Source organism: Narcine bancroftii, chromosome 1 (assembly GCF_036971445.1).
Source record: "Narcine bancroftii isolate sNarBan1 chromosome 1, sNarBan1.hap1, whole genome shotgun sequence".
NCBI classification, from domain to species: Eukaryota; Metazoa; Chordata; class Chondrichthyes; order Torpediniformes; family Narcinidae; genus Narcine; species Narcine bancroftii.
This window is the reverse complement of record NC_091469.1, coordinates 207,524,089-207,544,527: the sequence shown is the minus strand read 5'-3', so window position 1 is coordinate 207,544,527 and position 20,439 is coordinate 207,524,089. Positions and strand designations below refer to the sequence as shown.

The 20,439-nt window shown below is 39.4% G+C and overlaps 2 protein-coding genes across 6 annotated transcripts in view; one reads left to right on the top strand and one right to left on the bottom strand.

The window, feature by feature from the left end:
• Window positions 1–4,785, top strand: part of LOC138738787 (zinc finger protein 774-like) — a 56,994-nt gene extending 52,209 nt beyond the window's left edge. For all 5 annotated transcript variants that reach the window (XR_011341769.1, XR_011341773.1, XR_011341770.1 and 2 more), the window contains one exon: window positions 3,925–4,785. The gene's annotated coding sequence lies outside the window, so the exon portion shown is untranslated. The remainder of the gene's footprint in view (window positions 1–3,924) is intronic.
• Window positions 4,786–15,506: 10,721 nt separating this feature from the next.
• LOC138753701 (lymphotoxin-alpha-like) lies at window positions 15,507–20,100 on the bottom strand. Its single transcript, XM_069917065.1, has 4 exons — window positions 19,927–20,100; window positions 19,061–19,109; window positions 16,848–16,922; window positions 15,507–16,034 (listed from the first exon to the last, which is right to left on the bottom strand). Exons 1-4 carry the CDS (start codon window positions 20,098–20,100, stop codon window positions 15,607–15,609), a joined length of 726 nt encoding a protein of 241 aa, XP_069773166.1. The 3' UTR covers window positions 15,507–15,606.
• Between the last annotated feature and the right edge of the window lie 339 nt (window positions 20,101–20,439).

Here is a 20,439-nt window from a genome sequence, read left to right as displayed (position 1 = left end):
CCATGGCTGAAGGAGCCACACCCGCCGTTGCGAAGGTCGCTGCTCTCAGGGAGTTCCCACGCCTGGACAGCCTCAAGGGGCTGCAGGAGTTCGCGGGTATGGTCAACTTCTACAACCGCTTCATCCCGGGAGTTGCGCGTATTATGCAGCCGCTATTCGCCCTTATCGCAGCCAAGCACAAAACGCTCGCTTGGAACCCAGAAGCCTGCACCACATTCGAGGCCACAAGGACACCCTCGCGAAGGCCACCATGCTCACCCACCCGCACACCGACCTGCATACGGCACTGTCTGTCAATGCCTCTGCCACAGCCGTCAGTGCTGTCCTGGAGCAGCAGGTGAATCGACATTGGAAGCCACTGGCATTCTTCAGCTGCCTGCTCCACCTGCCGGAACGCAAGTAGAGTGCCTTCGACTGCGAGTTACTGGCGATGTACCTGGCAGTGCAGCTTTTCCACTATTTTTTGGAGGAGAGGACTTTTATCATCTTCACTGACCACAAACCCCTCACCCAGGCACTCGCAGTGGCAAAGGATCCCTGGTCGGCTTGCCAGTAGCATCACCTCTCCTTTGTGTCGGAGTTTACCACTGACATTCGGTACAAGGCGGGGAAGGACAAAGTGATTGCTGATGCACTCTCGCGACCGGCCATCTGCACACTGACGCCCAGCCTTAACTTCGACCAGTTCGCCCAGGACCAAAATTATTCACCAAAATTATTTTAAAAATCCTGTATAAATTTATACAGTGCATAAATATTTAATGGAGTCCATTCTTCAGAAAATAGTAGACAATTTACTATAAGATACCTTCCTGCCAGATCTGTAATTCCATCTTGAATTTTAACTGGTAAATTTTTCTTAAATAAAATTACCACTCCCCTAGCTTTAGAATTAAATGTAGACAAAGCTACTTGACCTACCCAATCCTTTTCAATTTTAAATGTTCACTTTCATTTCAATGACTCTCTTGTAAAAAGATATTTATACTCCCTAATTTCGTAATATGTGCTAATACCTTCTTTCTTTTTGTGGATCCGCTAAACTTAATATCTTAACTGTTTTAGTGATTATTTCCCAAGTTATTAACATGCAGTCCTATCCAGGAGGAAGAATTCCCATACATTAGATTGGTCTGAAGTGTCATCACCTGCAATCCAAAAACACTGAACTTATTCAAAATTAAAGTATTATATAAAATTGTTAAATTGAAAAACAAAAATATAAAAAACCCTCCCTCCCCAAAATTCAAGAAAAAGCAGCATTGCCACTCTCCATTTTATGGGCACAAAAACAACCCCCGACTCCTGGGGGAAAAGAAAAAAGTGATTAAAAAAAAAAGGAAAACACATTCCCCATTTTAATGAATCATTTCAGTAAATCCTCCTGTGGGCAGATCTTCAACAAAATCTTCAGCCAGAATATAACGGTTGTTCTGCTGATCTGGAATGAAAACTCTCAAAGTTGCTGGATATTACAATACAAATCATATAAGGCCTTCTTAATCAGATTAAACTCTTCCCTCTTCTTCAAAAGAGCTTGACTCAGATCTGGATTTAAAAAATCTTATCACCTTCGTAATTCAAAGGTCCATGTTCTTTAGCTCTTCTCATTCTCATTCTTTTCTCTATCTTGATCATTTAAAAATCTGATCAATAAGATTCAGTCCCAGCTTCAGTTAGAGAGCTCTATGGGCTCTCTCAATCTGAATTTTCTCTTCAAAAATTTTCTCGCCCAAAGATTTGCGGTATCCAATCTTGAAAAAAGTGAATTACATCATGACCTTCTTTATTCTCAGAAGTTCCAACAATTTTGAGATTATTCCTTCTACTATAATTTTCCAAGATATCAACCTTCTCCAGCAATTTTTCATTCATAGAAATCAAGACAGTAACAGAGTCCTCATTAACAATTGTTCTTTCTGCAATATGTTGAACCTCTTCACGATCATCCTGAATTCTTTCTTCCACTTTATCAACCCTTTGTGAAACACTATTTATTAATTTAGTTAAATCAATTTTAACTTATTGCATTTCTCCAGTTAAAAATTTAAAATTATTCTCCATTGCATTGCAGGATTATCAGTTTTGGCTTCAATTTTATCCATTTTTTTCTTAAAAAGAACTTTGCCTTGCCTTTAAATTCTTCTTTTGTAGTTGTATCTTCATCTTTACTTGTAAAATCACTGGAATCTTCTTCCATTATCAGGTAAGTCTTCTTCTTCTTGCAGACCTGGAGTGCTGGATTGGCCCTCTGAGAGGGGTGAAGATTTTTCCCTTTAATTTTTTTCATGCACAGTGTGGAAGTAGTTTTTGGGATGGTGCCATCTTTGTGGAGAACTGTAGGTATGACTCCGTGAGATGGTCCCTCTCCAGGGCTGTCTCTAGCGGGTTGAGGAAGAACTCCGACGGCTGGCTTCATTGAAGAGGTAGGCCCAGGTTCTTTTTCTCTCTTCGGTTAACGTTTTTCCTTCAGTGTAGTTTTCAGTGTTTTTTCTTTTTTTGGTGACATTGTAGTTAAAGTTATTGCTAGTTTAAAAAGACTTTAAATTAACTTTAATAATAAAAACTTAACTTAATTAACAAATTGTAGGGACCACTGCATTCCCTACACCATCATGTTTCTTCCCCCATCTTCTACTTCTTAAATCTAAAACTTTGATGGGGTCAATTTCAAAAAGAAGATATCGATGCAAGATGCAAATGGACACAAGCGCAATTTATTGCAGATTTATTTTGAAAAAGATGGATTAATGAATATATTTCATTATTACAAGAACGGCAAAAATGTTCTAAAGCTAAAGACAATTTTGTATGTAGAGATATTGTAATTATATGGATGATTCTGCAGCAAGAAATTCTTGGTTGCTGGGGTAAATTGAGGATACAGTTACAGACAAGAAAGGATTTGTTCGGCAAGTGCAGATTAAAACCAAGACTGGTTACTTAAATAGACCTATTACTAAAATCTGTCTTTTACAAGAAGCTGAAAGTTTTGATTTCTAATCTTATACTTACTATATTTACTTTGTGCATCTGTAATAGTAATTATTATATATTAGCCATTAATGCCTTTATAATAATTAAGGGCTGGAATGTAAAGGTTAGAACCTTGTGTTTTTGATTCTTAGTTAATTTTGTACCTGTCTCTTTAAGAGAACTATTGTTTGTAGTGTTACCATAGTGACTATGATGTAATATGTTGTAATATCCACCCAGGCCAAGTGCTTGCTCCTTTGGCTCCAATTGTGAAGGAAGTGTGAGCACAAAGACATTTTCTAAGATTTTGTCTCTCCTTAAGTTTTTATATCTCTAGGTTTTGGTGTGTTTCTGAGTGTGTGTCTGTATGTGTATTTTTATTTCTATATATTTTTGTATCTTTATACAGTAAATGCTTTGTTATTCACCATTATGAAAGTCTTGTTGCAAAGCTATGCAAAGTATTTATCCATTCTATCAACAAATTAAAACTACATATAGTAACAGCCACAGAGTATGATTTGTTGGATTAAAGAGATCGAAATTTGGGATATTGCAGTTCACGCTTTGGAAGATACTTTTCTGAAATTAGGATATATTAGAATAAGGAAAGTGTCATCTACACCCTTTACTTTTTCAGTTCAGTAGTGAGTGAGACCTGTATCTGTATGTATCTTTGTGCACTAGCGTATTGATTGGGGATGGGTCCACAGGCGCCAGCCTGAGGGGGTTGCCAAAATCTGGAAAAAAATAAGAACCTCTGAAAGTAAAGCACGAAGTTAGGTCAGTTTTGATGCACTCTCTGTGATTAAAAAATATCAGAATCCGCAGGGTCAGTTTTCTTACTTTGATTCGATAATTACTTTTATTACATTATTCAGTTCTAAGACAATAAAATATTGATTAATCTGTTTCATGAGCTCGCACTGTTTTATTAATCTTTTTCAGGGAGCTCACACTGTGGAATATTCAAAATGAGCAGACCAAGCAAGCAAAATGTTCGTCATTATTCAGTGGAGTTCTTGAAGTTTAGGTTTATACCTGCTGTACACGATGAACGTGCACCGATTTGCCTATTATACCAAAAGACTTTGACTAATGAATCGTCTTGAAGCTCCTTTGAGGGTAAAACATCCTAACCATGTCAATTCAAAGTTGGAATATTTTAAATCACTGAAAGAGAAGTTTGAAAATAGATCAAAAATCACTTTGTTATTTCTCTATGCAAACTACAGCCCTGAATCGTACCCTTGAAGCGAGCTGTGAAATTTCTCTACTGATAGCAAAATATGGGAAGAATCATACAATTGGGGAGTAACTGATTAAACCTGCTATATCATTGTTTCTCAAAATACTTCTGCAAAAGGATGACAAAGATGTCCGAGCAATTCCATTGAATAATAGTACTGTCTGCAACTGAATAGATGACATGGGTCAAGATGTTGAAAAACAGCTTATTGAGAATTGAAATCATGAAATTCCTCAATACCATATGGGACAATGAAGCTCTGTTATTGGCTTACGTGAGATATATTTGATCAGGAAGAGTTTCAAAAAGAGTTTTGTGAATCATTAGAAACAAGCAGTACTGGAGTTGATATCTACAGCAAGCTGAAAAATGATGTGGATGAAAATGAAATACCAGAAGGAAACATTATATCTTGTGCTGCAGATGGTGCACCTGCTATGATGGGTAAAAAAATATCAAGATGTTTAAAATTAATGAAGGATGAAAATCCACTCATGTTGGTTGATCATTATGTTTTCCACCAAGAAAACGTAGTTGCCAATAAAGTTTCCCCTGTTCTACATGAGATACTTCATTCTATGATCAAGTGTATCAATGCCAAATGTGAATGTCTGTTTAAACAGCTTTGAGTTAATAAAAATGCAGAACATGTGAGATTATTGCTTCACACTGAATTAAGGTGGTTGTCAAAGGGAAACTGCTTCAAAAGGTTTCTGGAACTGTTTGAGTTTTTGAAGGACAAACCTGAAATGAACCTCTTGCTAACAACAGACGGCAAAGCTTATGTGAGTTACTTGGTGGACATTTTTGTACATTGAACAAGCAAATCCAAGTAGTAAATATGACACTAGTTGATGCAAAAGCAAAGATATTTGGATTCATGACACTGTGAGAGTTATTCCAAAGGAATATTTCTGCAAGAAATTTCAGTCAATTCTATTGGTGAATAAGTGTGGGTAACTAATGCTGCTACAAATGTCATTGTTGACCTTTTGAAAACGTTGCTTACCGAATTCAATGATAGATTTTCAGATTTAAAGGCAATGGATTTTCCCTCTTGGTTAACTCAGCCATTGTTGGTGGACTAGGTTGAAGTTCTAGTGTAATGCCAAGAGGAGTTATCTGAGTTGCAACATGATGAATCTGTAAGAACTCTGTTCAAAGTGAAAGGAACAATGATGCGGCTGTCTAACAAGATTGAAAAGAAATACCCAAACTCGACTATTTTAACAATGGAATGAATGATACATTTTTCATCTTCTTATTTGGTAGAATGTAGCTGCAGTGCTGTTAGTGATTTACTACAAGTTAAGAAAATCTGACTGGAAACTACAAAACGTGGAGATTTAAGGTTGAAACTAACCTAATTAGCCCCTCAAAACAAAATAATCTGCAGCCAGCGTCAGGGGCAAGATTCCCACTGAAGTGACAAGAATTGTTGAATGTGTGTGTGAGATGGTGGACATATTGAAGTCGTAATTGAATATGAAATATGTGTTCCAGTGTATTGTGACATATTATGTTACATTTTATATTATGTATAGATATGTTTTTGGAAAATAGTTTGTAGGGTTTTTAGTTAAGTCGCACACAGATACAAACTCTTCAAAAGAGACAGGCTCTTAGTGTCTTTGCAAAATCTTTGGCGAATGCCTATAGAGACTTCACAAGTAGGTGTTAATTGGACATGCTAGGGAATCATGGATTATTGTTTTGGAAAGAAACAGATGAATGGACTCAGAAGATTGGGTCCAGTGCCGCCGCAGTCTGTCTGAGTGCAGTTTGCTGTTCCAAGAGGGTCATGTGGTTTTCTCTGAGAGAGAGAGAGAGAGAAAGAATCAGAGAGAGAGAGAGAGAGAGAGAGAGAAAGAATTCAGTTCTACAGTTCAGCAGCAGCAGCTGGGACTGGAACAGGACAAGTGGCTTTTTGAATCTTGCTTGAAACCCCACTTTGCAAACGGGTTGTGAGTTCTGAGTTCAGCCTGTTCAAAGCCAATGTGGTCCATACAGGAGGAGATGGCTGGCTCTGTAGTGTTTTGCATGAGATAAGGAAAAGAGAAAAAGAACTCTGTGGTAACCTGAAAGAAAGAGGATATCATCTGGATAACCCTGATGGGGCAAGTTTCTTCGGCAAGACACTGAAATGGCTGATCAGAAGGAATCAGTTGTAGGTGTTCAACAAGCAACAAACTTCTCTCTGAAAACCAACAAGAACCTTCCTAAGCGGTAACCATTTACCTTTCAAGCACCAAAGCCTGGTGAAATTCATAAATGTTAAATTTTCTGCACAGTATAACAATTGCCTGATACCAGTGAACTTGGAGGAGTGAGAAGTGAGATTGGACTGTGAATCAAATAACTTTTCTAAACTTACACACATTACATACACGTGCACTTAGAATTAGAAGGGGGTTAAGTTAATAATAATAAGTTAGAGTTTGATCATGTTTTCACGTTTAAAGATAATTAAATCAACTTTTAAGTAACCATTTGTTTTGGTGAATTTCTATTGCTGCTGGGTTTTGGGGCCTCTTCCTGACCTTAAATGCAGTGAATGATTTAATTTAAACTTCTTTTGAATATATAACTTTTTTCTGCTAATGGTGAAGCATATGTGTTTTGAAAAATAAAAATGGGACCTAGGGCGAAAAAGGTTGAGAACCACTATGCTTAAGTAATCTAGCCTCATTTTCCAAAACCTGTCTGATCATATTAATTAATTTAGGGAACAAACTATTCATTCCATTTGCCAAAATGTTTGCTACTATTTTATAATCTACATTTAATTATGAAATAGGTCTGTACGATAAAGGTTTCAAAGGGTTTCTGTCTTTTTCAGAAATCACAGTAATTATTGCCATCAAAAATGATTCAGAATATGGGAATTAATAAACCCTTAAATTCTTTTTAAAACTCAGATGGGAAACCATCTTCTCCTTGAAATCTATTACTATGTTGCAGTCACACTGTGTCGTGATGAGAGAAAGAAGTCGTCTTACTCGAATACCATCCATTTAGAAAAGCTTCATTGGTTTTTAATGCAGGAGTTTTTAAATTCCGCTCCCGGGAAACCTCAAGCACAATGGGGAGAAGTGACATCATCTTCCAGCCTGCTGTTTGTCCCACAGTCAGCGTCCTCCCGACAGCTGATGCTTGCGGTGCACTTGCGACTTTTGGAGCCAGTTCGGCGTGCACCTAGGTGAGTTGCCACAATGTAGAGTTTGCTGCCTCAGTAAACGGTGCATCAAGTTCAGGTTCAGTTTGTTCTTCTAAACTTAACCTAGGCAATATTATCTGTGATAAATAATCATTTATTTTAGTTTCATCTCCTAAAGATTCCAAAGTATATAATTACATATAAAATTTCCTAAAAGATTCATTTACTTGAGGTTTATATGTAATTATTGCATTAATTATTCTTGAAGCTTTCTCCACTTTTAATTGCCAAGCCAAAACTTTATGCGATCTCTTACCCAATTCATATCTTTGCCTCGTCCCATAAAGGACTTTCTCAGCCCTATAAGTTAGCAATGAATTGTAATGAAGCTTATCATTAATCAATTTATCTTCAGAAACCAACTTTTGAAGGTCCTTTTCCAAAACTATAATTTATTTTTCTAAATGAAAAAATTTGGTGTAAAACCTATAATTTGCCCTTGCAAATATGCTTTTAAAGTATCCCCATTGTATTGAGAAAGGTTGTGGCTGTCATGTGACAGCCCTACCCCCTACCTAGTTGGGGACACACCAGCTGCCAATCAAGTTTTGGTTCCACCCCACCCATTAGTACACACCTTGCTGTCTTATCCATGTCAATTACCTGGACAGCACTCTCCAGTCTGCATGTACTTGTCCTTGGGCCATTGGCTGTTGTAATTGGATTAATCCTCCTGGTATTGAGTCGTTGGTCCCTGGAAATGATCTAGGATTGTCCCTCCAGCACTATAAAGGTGCCATATGCTCTTTGTTCTCTCTTTTTTGCCAGCTTGGGTCCATCCTACTTCCCTCCAGGCCCAGAGGTGGAAACAGAGATGTGTAAAGAAGGTGGTGGAAACAAAGGGGTGGAATCTGAAGGGTGCAACAGAGGGGTGTAATCAGAGGGGTTGAATATGAGGGGTGGAATTGGAGGGGAACAAAACAAGGCTTGGAAGAGGCATGGAAACAGTGTGAAATGCAGAGCTATTGAAACAGAGGCTGAAAATGGAGTGGTGTAAAAAGTGACATGGAAACAGAGGGATCGAAACAGCTGGGTGGAAACAACTGGGAGGAAATAGAGATGTGGAATGAGAGGGTTGGAAAGAGCAGGATGGAAACAGAGGTGAGGAGACATGGGGTGCAAGAGAGCAGTGTAATATGACGGGTAGAATAAGAGGGGTGAAATATGAGGTGTTGAAACAGCTGGGTGGATACAGAGAGGTAGAAACAGATGGGTGAAAACAGAGGGGGCTACTGAGGAGTGAAACAGCATGGAAACAGCAGGGTGGAAACAGGTAAATACAGAGGCTTGTAAAGATAGGGGTAGAAACAGGGTGGTAGAAACTGAGGGTGGAAACAACGGGTTGAAGAAAGAAGGATGGAATAAGCAGGGTGGAAACAAGCATGGAAACATGGGTGGAAACAGAAGAATGGAAACAGAGGGGTGGAAACAGAGGGGTAGAAACATTGAGGTGGAAACAGAAGAGTGGAAACAGAGAGCTGAAAACAGAAGCATGGAAATTGGTGGAAACGTGGAAACAGAGGGGTGGAAACAAGCATAGAAACTGAGGGGTGGAAACAGAAATGTGGAAATGGGGTGGAAATGGAAGCATGGAAATGGGTGGAAACAGAAGTGTGGAAACAGAAGCGTGGAAACAGAGGGTTGGAAATAAGCATGGAAACAGGTGTAGAAACAGAAGCGTGGAACCAGGGGAGGAAACAAAGAGGTGGAAACACGGGTGGAAACAGAAGCATGGAAACACAGGAGTGGAAACATTGGGGTGGAAACAGAAGCATAGAAACGGGGTGGAAACAGAGGGGGCTACTGAAGAGTGAAACAGGGTGTGGAAACAGTAGGGTGGAAATGGGTAAATACAGAGGCTTGTCAAGATAGGGGTAGAAACAGGGTGGTAGAAACCGAGGGTGGAAACAACAGGTTGAAGAAAGAAGGATGGAATAAGCAAGGTAGAAACAGAGGGGTGGAAACAGAAGCATGGAAACATCGGGGTGGAAACAGAGCCATGGAAACAGAGGGGTGGAAACACAGGGGTGGAAACACGGATGGAAACAGAGGGATGAAATATGAAGTGCGTAAACAGATAGGTGGACACAGCCTTTCTTCATCTGTAAGTCCACCCATCCCTGGTATCAATCTAGTGAATTATCTTTGCACTCCCTCTATGGCAAGGATGCCTTTCCTCAGATAAGGAAACCAAAACTGTACACAATACTTTAGGTGTGGTCTCACCAAGACCCTGTCCAGCTGCAGTACAACCTTTCTGCTCCTGTACTCGAATCCTTTGTTATGAATGCCAACATGCCATTCGTTTTCCTCACTACCTGCTGTACCTGCATGCCCACTTTCAATGATTGGTGCATAGCAACACCCAGGTCTCACTGCATCTCCCCTTTTCCTAATTAGACACCATTTAGGTAATAATCTTCTCTCCTGTTCTTGCCTCCAAAGTGGATAACTTCACATTTATCCACATTCTATTGCATCTGCCATGCCTTGGCCCACTTACCTAACTTGTCCAAGTCACCCTACATCCTCTTAGCATCCTCTGTACAGCTAACCCTGCCACCCAGCTTCAAGTTGTCTGCAAATTTGGAGATGCTCCTTTAAATTCCCTCATCTAAGTCATTGATATATATATTGTAAATAACTGTGGTCTCAGCACTGAGCCATGGGGTACCCCACTATTCACTGCCTGCCATTCTGTAAAGAACCCGTTTACTCCTACTCTTACTGTCTGTCAACTAATTCTCTATCCAACTCACTACCATCCCTCCTATACCGTGTGCTTTAACTTTGTACACTAATCTCCTGTGCGGGACCTTATCAAAAGCCTTCTGAAAGTCCATATATACCACATCCACTGGTTCCCCCTTATCTACTCTACTAGTTACATCCTCAAAAGAATTCTATAAGATCTGTCAGACATGATTTTCCCCTCATAAAACCATGCTGATTCAGTCCAATGATACCACTACTTTCCAAATGTCCTGCAATCGCATCTTTAATAAATGATTCTGGCATTTTCCACACAACCAATGTCAGGCTAGCTGGTCTATAGTTTCCCATTTTCTCTCTCCCTTCTTAAAAAGTGGGGTTATATTTTCCACCCTCCAGTCTTCAGGAATTAATCCAGATTAATTCTGGATGGAGAAATGTCTCTGAGCTTAATGGCCTGGCTTCGCCCTCTGGTCCCTGAACTATGAACATGTGTGTCATATCCATCAATGCCTTTGCCATCATTCATTTTCACATCACACTACAGTCCTCTATTCATACTGACTGAATATAATTTTCCTATCCACTGACTATAGCCCCCAATGGAATGTATGATTTATCAGAAACAGATGGAATCGAGAGATCCCGATTTTGCAACAAAATCTGACTCATTCTTTTATTTCCTTTTGCATTTCACACTGTCCTCCTACTCTTGAGCAATAAATTAATTTGCAGAGTTTAGAGACAGACTGCATTTTGGCATGTTATTTTATGATTCAATAAAGCAAAATTTTACTTTGAAAATTAAAGAATCACTGAGGCTTGACATCTGTTTCTTACTCCACGGATACTGCTTGACCCTTGAGTAATTTAGCAATTTCTATTCTTATTTCAATTTTCCTTCACTGATACTATTCCTGGCAGGTTTAACTAAGCTCACTAACAATGGCATCTCCTCTAGTTTCCCATTTCTTTTACATTTTTTCAGTTTCTAATTTAGCTTAGCAGAAACTACACACTTTGCTTTTCACAAGCTAGAGATGAGTTATTCTCAAATTGTCATTCTCTGCAACTTTCCTCAATCAATGTTTTTTTCTCTCTGATTTTAATCTACACAGATAACATAAGCAAGTAAACAAGTATTGTGACATTGTTTATTCAGGTGACATGAGTTTAAGCTGAACCAACCACAACAGGTTAATCTTGCTGCAGATCACACTCCATAAAAAGTTGCTTGCTTATGTTTTTTTTGTTTCAAAGGTGATTTGGTTGGCTTATCTGATGAAGCTTATTTATGCTGTTTTCCAAAATTTTGAGTTTGTTTGTAAATGGGGTTATCTAGCATACCTTAGTTTTAGTGAAATTAAGCAGTGTTGCATGTTGATGGTTTTACAACTGCAGAGCTGCCTGCTGATTCTCTGACCAATGCAGCGGTTATCATCAGTAACATAATGTGTGACCCCAGCCCAAACATTGCATGGAGAACTCTTGCATGTCACGTTTCATGGAGCAGAGCCTTGGGAATAACTGAAACACGCTTCATACAACATCACACTGAGATGCATTCATTTGCAACACAATGTTCAGGTTCTGGTATTCAGCCAACATTTACTTGAGTGAGAGTAATGTGCTGTCCATGACATTTGGCACTGATTTAAATGTTAATGTGATCAGTTCACCAGCACCACTTAAACTAGGAACTTGCAGAATTTATGAATTTTCCAATTAAGCCTGAGGAATTCCAGATCATGAGTTGAGTCATGGAGTTGCGCCTTTGGGCACAGATGCAATTAAATTGCTTGAAATCTCACTGTTTATTGTTCGTACAGATATCCTTCAGGCTGTCTTTCATGGTCATTTACCTGTTTATAAATTTAATTTTTGCTGTACTGAACCTGCATAATAAAATGTATTCCAGATATCTTTGTCCTTCCATTAGAAGATGTTAAACTGGTGAAGCTTTATTAATACAGCTAAGGTTTATGGCAGAGTCAAGTCACCTTTATTTTTTGTTCATAACATGCTCGCACGGTAAAAATGAGATAGCATTTCTTCAGGACCATGGAGCATATTTACATAAATAGAAGTTAAACATATAAAATATTAAATATTAAGATGTATACTATAAGATTCCCCTGTACCAAGGTACTCTATGCACATATGTTCTGGGAATTCAGGACTCTGATGGGTTGGGGGATAAAGCTGCTGCCCAATCTGGATGCAGCAACCTGAGTGCTACAGTACCTCCTACCAGATGGCAGAAGAGATGACAGTTTGCATGAGGAAGGTTTGGAGTCCTTCACAATGTCTATTAGATTACACATCTATTTTAATGTACATCATTTTCTACTTTGCAAAAATATCATCAGATCAGACAAATACCCTTCGATATTGAATTGTATCAGTTTTTTGCTTGATTTGGAATCATACTCTTCTGTCTGAATGCACTGTCAACCTGACAGTGTCTGGTTGTCATCAGTGATGTTGCTACCCTTTCTATTGAACAATGCATTTTCTCAGACCAGCTCTGACCCCTGCACAAGTTAGTACAAAGCCTAATCTACAACCCCAGTTATTCATTTCACTTGGACCTTGGTCTCAGCCCAGTTCAAGAGAAGCCATTCTAATGCCACTGCTCCTTCTTTCCCTGGTACTAATGCCACTGTCAGAACCAAATCCCCTTTCTCCCACCCCAATCTTGGAGCCACACATTCAGTTCTCTGATCTTACTTTCCCTTTGCCAATTGAGCAGTATTTCTGAGGTCTATGGAGCATGTGATCATGAGTAAAACTGAGGTTAAGAAAAACTTATGAATCTGTGACACTTGCGGGAGCTTCTTAAATAACTTAGAGATGCAAGAATCAAATAAAAGAAGATATTTCACTGATGTCTTCCACCATCTCAGGGAACTGTTCACACACACTCATATACAGTGGTGCACTACAGTTAAACTACAGTGAGAAGGGTGTATTCTTACGCAGTTACAAAATAGTTCACATTATCCTGACTATATAATAGAACTAATGGCAAAACACTTCTATGGTTGGTATTGTAACACTTCAGGAATTGTGCCCTTGTTTGAAATCAATTATTGTGGCCACAGAATCTCCAGCAGTACCTGGCCATTAATATGGTTTCTCCCCAAGCTGAGTGGCGAAAGAGAGATCACGCTGACGATTCATGCCCATTGTTCTGTTGAAAACATTAATTGTTTCTTTCTCCACATATCCACCATGGCCTGCTGAAGATTTCTAGTACTTTTTAATTTCTTTATATTTTTATTTTAAATTTAAATTTAGACGTTCAAAAAAATGTATTGGGTATAATTGAGTGGCATGGGGGTCATACCCTGAAAGGGCATGTTACTGTGCTGAACTTTTAAAGAATTTAATTTAAAGCATACAACATGATAACAGAAACTTTCAGCTCATGAACCTGTGCCACCCAATTACATCCAATTAATCTACAATCCCCAGTACATTTTGAAAGGTGGGAGGAAACCAGAGCACCTGGAGGAAACCCACACAGACACAGGGAGAATATTAAAAACTCCTTACAGCAGCGCCAGATTTGAACTTGGGTCACTGGCGTTGTAACAGGGTTGCACTAACAATGGTGCCCCTACACTAACTCTGCTGTGTTTTTTGTATTAGTTGAGTCTCTGAAGCTTCATGCAGTTAAATATTGGGGACCTTAAAGACTTTGTCTCGGTTTTCACCCACGATTAGTTTTCCCAATTAGCATTTTCCATTGCCTTGCACTTTCCCCGCCCATGCATGCCTCTCACCACTGTCATTCTGTTTTTAAGTAATTTAGGGCATCAAAACTCTGATACCTTCACTTGCATTAAATCACCTTTAACCCTCACTTCTGTGTTTGCTGAACTGATTTGTCCCCAGCTTGAAACAATCTTCATCTACAATTCTTTACTGCTTTAACATTCTGCATTGCCTTGCCTGCTCTCCTCTGTAACCTGCACAGGACCAGTTTTGTCAAGATGCCTGTGCTTGTCTAACTCAGGTCTCCCCTGCGCCCCAAGATCTAACCAGCCCCCACCCCCATCTCCCTCACTCGCTATTGTCCACAAACTTCGGCAGGTCTCCATCCCTTGGCTGGCCATGCCTTCGACAAAGGAAGCAAAGATAATGCCTTCAGGATTCCCATCATTTCTGTTCAGCTCCTGAAATTTGTTTTTTTTTAAATGTCAGGATGAGCCAAAAGTTCAGATTGTTGAGGTCTTGTGTTTTTGAAGATTTCCTTTCATCCTATCCAGTTTCTCAATGATGGCTCTGGGTGTCACCATTTGTGAAGTGGACAGCTCCTGTTGGTTCTCTTTGCTGGCTTGCCATCCAAGTTCACCTCCACCTCACCTTCACAGTGTAGGTTAACACCAATGGGAATCCCAGTCTCCTTCCTTGCAGATTGAGGGCTCCCCCTGTAGATCAAGCTGATTTTCCAAATACTCCACCCACTACTGATGAACAGTGTTCCTTAAAATATTGACACATAAATTACTGGACCAAATTTATCTTTTTATTATTATAGAATAATTTCAAATGTATGAACATGTACTCATTTAGAGATAACATTGATTGAAAACTAACCAGTAAAAGACAGAAGGACAACATTACATTTGACAAAATTAAATCATAACTCACTCATTGGAGTGTAACTCAGAATATCTAATGTGCTAGTGTAGCATAATGTTGTTTTAAAACATTGGCTGAAACAGTCTGTTGAACCAGACAGAATACATTTAAAAGACACATTAGAATGGATGTGTGTTGACACTTTATCCAGAAGCACCCCTCCCTGAATACAGAGGAGGGCTGGACATCTGGAAAACATTTGGTAGAACAGCCTTGTTCAAAAAAAGCAGCCATTGCTGTTCAACACTAGTTGTTGAAAAATCTCTGGAATCAATAATTAAATATTTGGAGAAATATTTAATAAGGTAGAGACAGCAGGGTTTTGTAAAAGGCAAATTTATGGGACTAATCTGGTTGAATTATTTTTTAGAGGTAACAGTTAGGGCTCAAACCTTCAGGAAAGATGGTGAGGGTTCAGTGGAGACTTTCTAGACTGTTACATGGGATGAGTTTATTAGCTCAACTGGATTGGAGAATCTCGATGTCAAGGGGAGATTGGGACCCTGTATTGAGACTATATAAACTGGACACAGAGTCAATGATTTGGACAAAAGATACTAGGTGGATGGCTTTACCAGAGGAGGGAATTCACAGTGGGTAGGAAAGATGACTGAATCAATCAGGGTATTCAGAGGGCAACTGGACAACACTGGAGAGAGATGAACTTATAGGCATGTGGAGTGAGAAGAAGGGAATGGGGTTAATGGGATTGCTCCATCAGAACCAATATTGACTTGATGGGCTGAATGACCTCTTCTTGTGCTGTAATAATTCTTTGTATCTATGGTAAATAACAGCTGGCTTATAATGGAGGAGAATGCTCAAGCAAGAATGCACCAAAATAGGTTTCGAATTCATTGATTGAAACATTTTTGATTAAATTTTTAGCAACTTCAACATAAATATGGTCATCAGCATAAAGCTTGAACACTCCAGCCTGATATATAGAAATCTTTAGAAATTGATCAGTCTTGGCTGGAAGCCTGCCGTAACTCTTCAGCAACTTTTCTGAGGCTGGATAATGCTTGGTCCTCTTTGAAACAGAGACATACAACTGGTGAGGATGAGTGAAGCAGTTATGATGACAATTGTAGGTCACCTGAACATAAATGAAGTAGACACCACTGGTGGGAATGAGCAGGTAGCCAGATTTGTTCCACTTCAAGCCATCCATGTTGAAGGCATGTCCACGAGAGGCCTCAAAGAGCAGATTGGAGGAATTGTGGAAAACTGTCAGAGGAAGACATGGATGATTGACTTGAATTTAGGGCAATTAAATACTAAATTTATCAGTCAAATAAGCTGATTGCTTCAGTCTATTTCCAAAGTTTGCAAAGATAGCCATCCAGTTTATACAGTTGGGTGCAGAAGAGAAAGGTCGAAGAACAAACATCCTCTGTAGGATCAAGTTCATGTTATGTAGTGCTCTTTGCAATATAGCCGATAGGTCAGAACAGGTAAGGAATTCATGAATATCAGCCATATCATCTACTTCAAAAAGACTGCAGCATGACACATTTGCACCGATAAAAAATGTAAACGTGTCACATGTCTACATAGAAGAAAATGCAATGGAACTTGAGATAGGATTTCAGCCCATTTCTTACACTGACAAGTAACAATCTGCCCCATTGCAGACCAACATTTTTTTTGCATGAATGAAAAATATATACAAAATGATGAGGGGTATAAATGGATAAGCTTTTCCCATTGAAGTCAGGTGAAATTTTAACAAGAGGATATGGTTTAAAGGTGAAAGGTGAAATATTTAAAGGGAATATTAGGGGGAAATATTTCACGCCGAGAGTGGTACATGACAGTGACACTGTCCAGAGGAAAACTGTTCATCTACAAAAGTCGATTTAGTGGGGCATTAATTTGGCTTTTGTCTTTCAAAGTGAGTGAAGCATGGTGTCCTGGACAGAAGTTGGGTATGGGTGTGTCTGCGTCCCACCCACTGAGTCCCAAAGGGTTCTATGGCAGTAACTGTCACCTGACCAATAAACACTCAAGCAATAAGGTTAATGCCAATCTAAAACTCACCTGGAATGGCAGTTAAATGAGCAATTGGATTCAACTCCAGACTCTTAATTAAACTTCTTCCATTTGGCTGAAAATCTGAAAATATTGATATTAGGATAAGTGAATGAACGTCACAAACCCAAGTTTGCTGTAAAGTGAAAAAGTTTCAACACTACATAACTCAATTCCTGTCTTTCAATTAAAATGCTCTCTTATATGAGTGTTAAAAAAAACCTAAAATATATTGTGTTTCCACTGCCCTTGATCACTGGATCCATTGCTACCTTGTGCTGAACATAATGCACTTGGTGGAGTAACCATTATTTAACAGTGATGTGAGTTCAACTGAATATCTGTATGAATGACTCCCAGAGACCTCCATGATCATCAGGTAGCTGGCCACTGTAAATTACCCTGGTGTTTGGGTAAGGCGGTAGAATCTGAGTGGAGTTTAATGTGGGTTAATGAAATGTGTAGGATTGATGTAAATGAGAAATTTGATGGCCTTTGTGTTTTGATGGGCCAAAGGGTCTGTTTCTTTGCTGTCTGAGACATTGTATGTTCATTTTTTATGTTTGCTGCTAGCGACTGTGTTTTGATGATTTTGATTATTTTGTATGTGCGTATACAGAGCCATTGTCAAACCCACACTCCTGTTCGGCTCCGAATCATGGGCCCTCTACCGGCATCACCTACAGCTTCTAGAATGCTTCCACCAGCGTTGTCTCCGCTCCATTCTCAACATTCATTGGAGCGACTTCATCACCAACATCGAAGTACTCGAGATGGCAGAGGCCAACAGGATCGAATCCACGCTGCTGAAGATCCAACTGCGCTGGGTAGGTCACATCTCCAGAATGGAGGACCATCGCCTTCCCAAGATCGTGTTATATGGCGAGCTCTCCACTGGCCACTGAGACAGAGGTGCACCAAAGAAGAGGTACAAGGACTGCCTAAAGAAATCTCTTAGTGCCTGCCACATTGACCACCGCCAGTGGGCTGATATTGCCTCAAACTGTGCATCTTGGCGCCTTACAGTTCAGCGGGCAGCAACCTCCTTTGAAGAAGACCACAGAGCCCACCTCACTGACAAAAGACAAAGGAGGAAAAACCCAACACCCAACCCCAACACCCAACCCCAACCCACCAATTTTCCCTTGCAACCGCTGCAACCGTGTCTGCCTGTCCCGCATCAGACTTGTCAGCCACAAATGAGCCTGCAGCTGATGTGGACATTACCCCTCCATAAATCTTCGTCCGCGAAGCCAAGCCAAAGAGAGAAAGAATGCACTGAATCATATACTGCCAACTGGACAATGAAACTTAGATAAGGTATATTTGTGTGGTTAAGGATGAATTATTTATCCCACTTTAGGATTCCTCTCTTTATATCTGCTCTCTTTGAAGGAAAGGTGTGCAGTACTCTGAGTGAGCTTGGTCCCTTGATTAGTTCCAATCACTTCCAGCTGTCAGTAAAGGAGCTACACCATGCAGTAAAGAAGTAATGATCCAAGTTAATGGTGTAACTGATTTTACTTGGGTGACAATTACAATTAGTCTTTTGTTAATGCGGATATCCAGAGATTCTGGATTGAAGAAGGATGAGAGGATGAGATCCACAAGATTCTGAGAGGCTTCGATAAATAGGCAGCCAGTGCCTTTTTCCCAGGGCGGGAATAGCAAACATCAGAGATCATCTCTACAAAGTGAAAAGAGGAAAGTTTATGGGAGACATCAGGTGTATGTTATTCTACAGAGAGTTGAGGGTCCTGGAATGCCTTGCCAGGGGTGGTAGTGGAACCTGAAACATTAAGGGAATATAAGATACTCTTAGATGGGCACATGGATGAAAGAAAAATAGAGAGATATGAGGTAGGAAGGGTTTAGTTTTTCTTCTGGTGGGTTGGCATAACATCTAGGGCCAAAGGGCCAGTGTAGTATTGTAGTGTTCTTTATTCTATTACTTCAAATTAAGAATCCTGTGACCTGGCAACTGTGGGACAAACAGATTGTTGTAAACACCCATTTGATTCACCCACATGGTTGGGGAAGGAAATCCTAAAACTCCCTTGCCTTTTTGGGATCCGCAGTGATTCCTGACTGCTCAGCGCACCATCCCAATTCAACAGCACTGAGGTTCAAGGGAAAATGGTGACCCGTGCATCCCTGAATACATATTCAATTTATCTAAAATACAGCATGACTCAGAGAGGAAGATAAAATAATTCACTTACTGGAAATAGAGACATTCTTCATCTCGCTTAACACTTGATTACTTATGTCCTTCAAAACCAAAGAAAATGTTGTTTTTAACAAAAGAACTAATTATTTTTTTCACAGTTTAATTTCCCAGAATTGATTTGGTAAAGATGATTTTTTTAAACTTTTGATTTTAAATTCAATCAAATTTTCAAAATATATTTGTAAAAAATCTTATATATATATTATATATATATATATATATATATATATATATATTGACAATTTATATTAACTAAGGCAGTTAATATATTCATATCTGTGGCATCTTCAGTGACCAAACACTGGACAATTTGTACCTCTGTTTGGGTAAGTTTTGTCTGAGTATGTTTATGGTCAGTGAGAGTGTTAGACAATGCAGAGAATGGTTAGAATGAGTTACAAAAACTGAAAGATCACTGCCCCATATAGAGTTAAACTTTTGAAGAGGTTGCAGATAATCAGCACCCTGAAAGCTGTCAAGGGAAAGGTATATCTGAAAATGTCCCCTGGCTAGGGCAGAATCCTCCCTTTCTATACGTATTCTGTAACCCATTAGATTGAGCTGATTGCATCACTAGTTGAGCATATTTCACCAAACCATCATAATAAGCCGTTTATGTTTCCGATCAGATTTTCACTCAGCCCTGTTAACTTGGTCTCCTTGCAGAGAGAATCCAAAGATGTGCTTCACCAGTTGAGCTTGCAAGAAGAAACTGTTCTTGTAGTGCCCTGTCGTGCAGGAGGGAGGATGAAAACACACAAGGAGTCTTCAGCTCTTATTTCAAACATTAAATATAAGGACCTGCCACATGCTCTACCAATACAATTAGAAGCTTGAAGATCTGCAAAGTGTCCCTACCTTTTTGAGCACATTGATGGAGAAAAAGAGGAGGCCACACATGCCTGCAATTGTCACCCACTGTAGAATGAAGAAGATGAGATAAACTGAGCTGCAGTTGTGTCTTGCAGCTGAACAGTACTCAGAAGTCATGAATATTGCATCCTCTGGATCTGCACAGGTGGACTTCTGCATCTTGAATCACAGTCACTTGCCTTGAGACTTTTTTTGACGACTCTCTCGTGACCCTTATAAACATTAACTTGTGTATGACGTCCTGGAATGCTCCAACCAAGACCTTACCTTCATTGTATGCGTTACATTTCATTAGATGAGAAGATTAGATTATCTGAAAAGATGAACCAATCATAATTGCAGTCACTGTGGTTCCACTCTGCATACAGGGAGTATAAATTTTCCCACCTTCAACACTTGGTAAGGTTTTGTGCTACTGACCTTGATTTTAATTATGTGATGTTTCAGGTCTTCCTCGCTGCTAAAAAGCATAAGAACATATGAAATAGAACCAGAAGT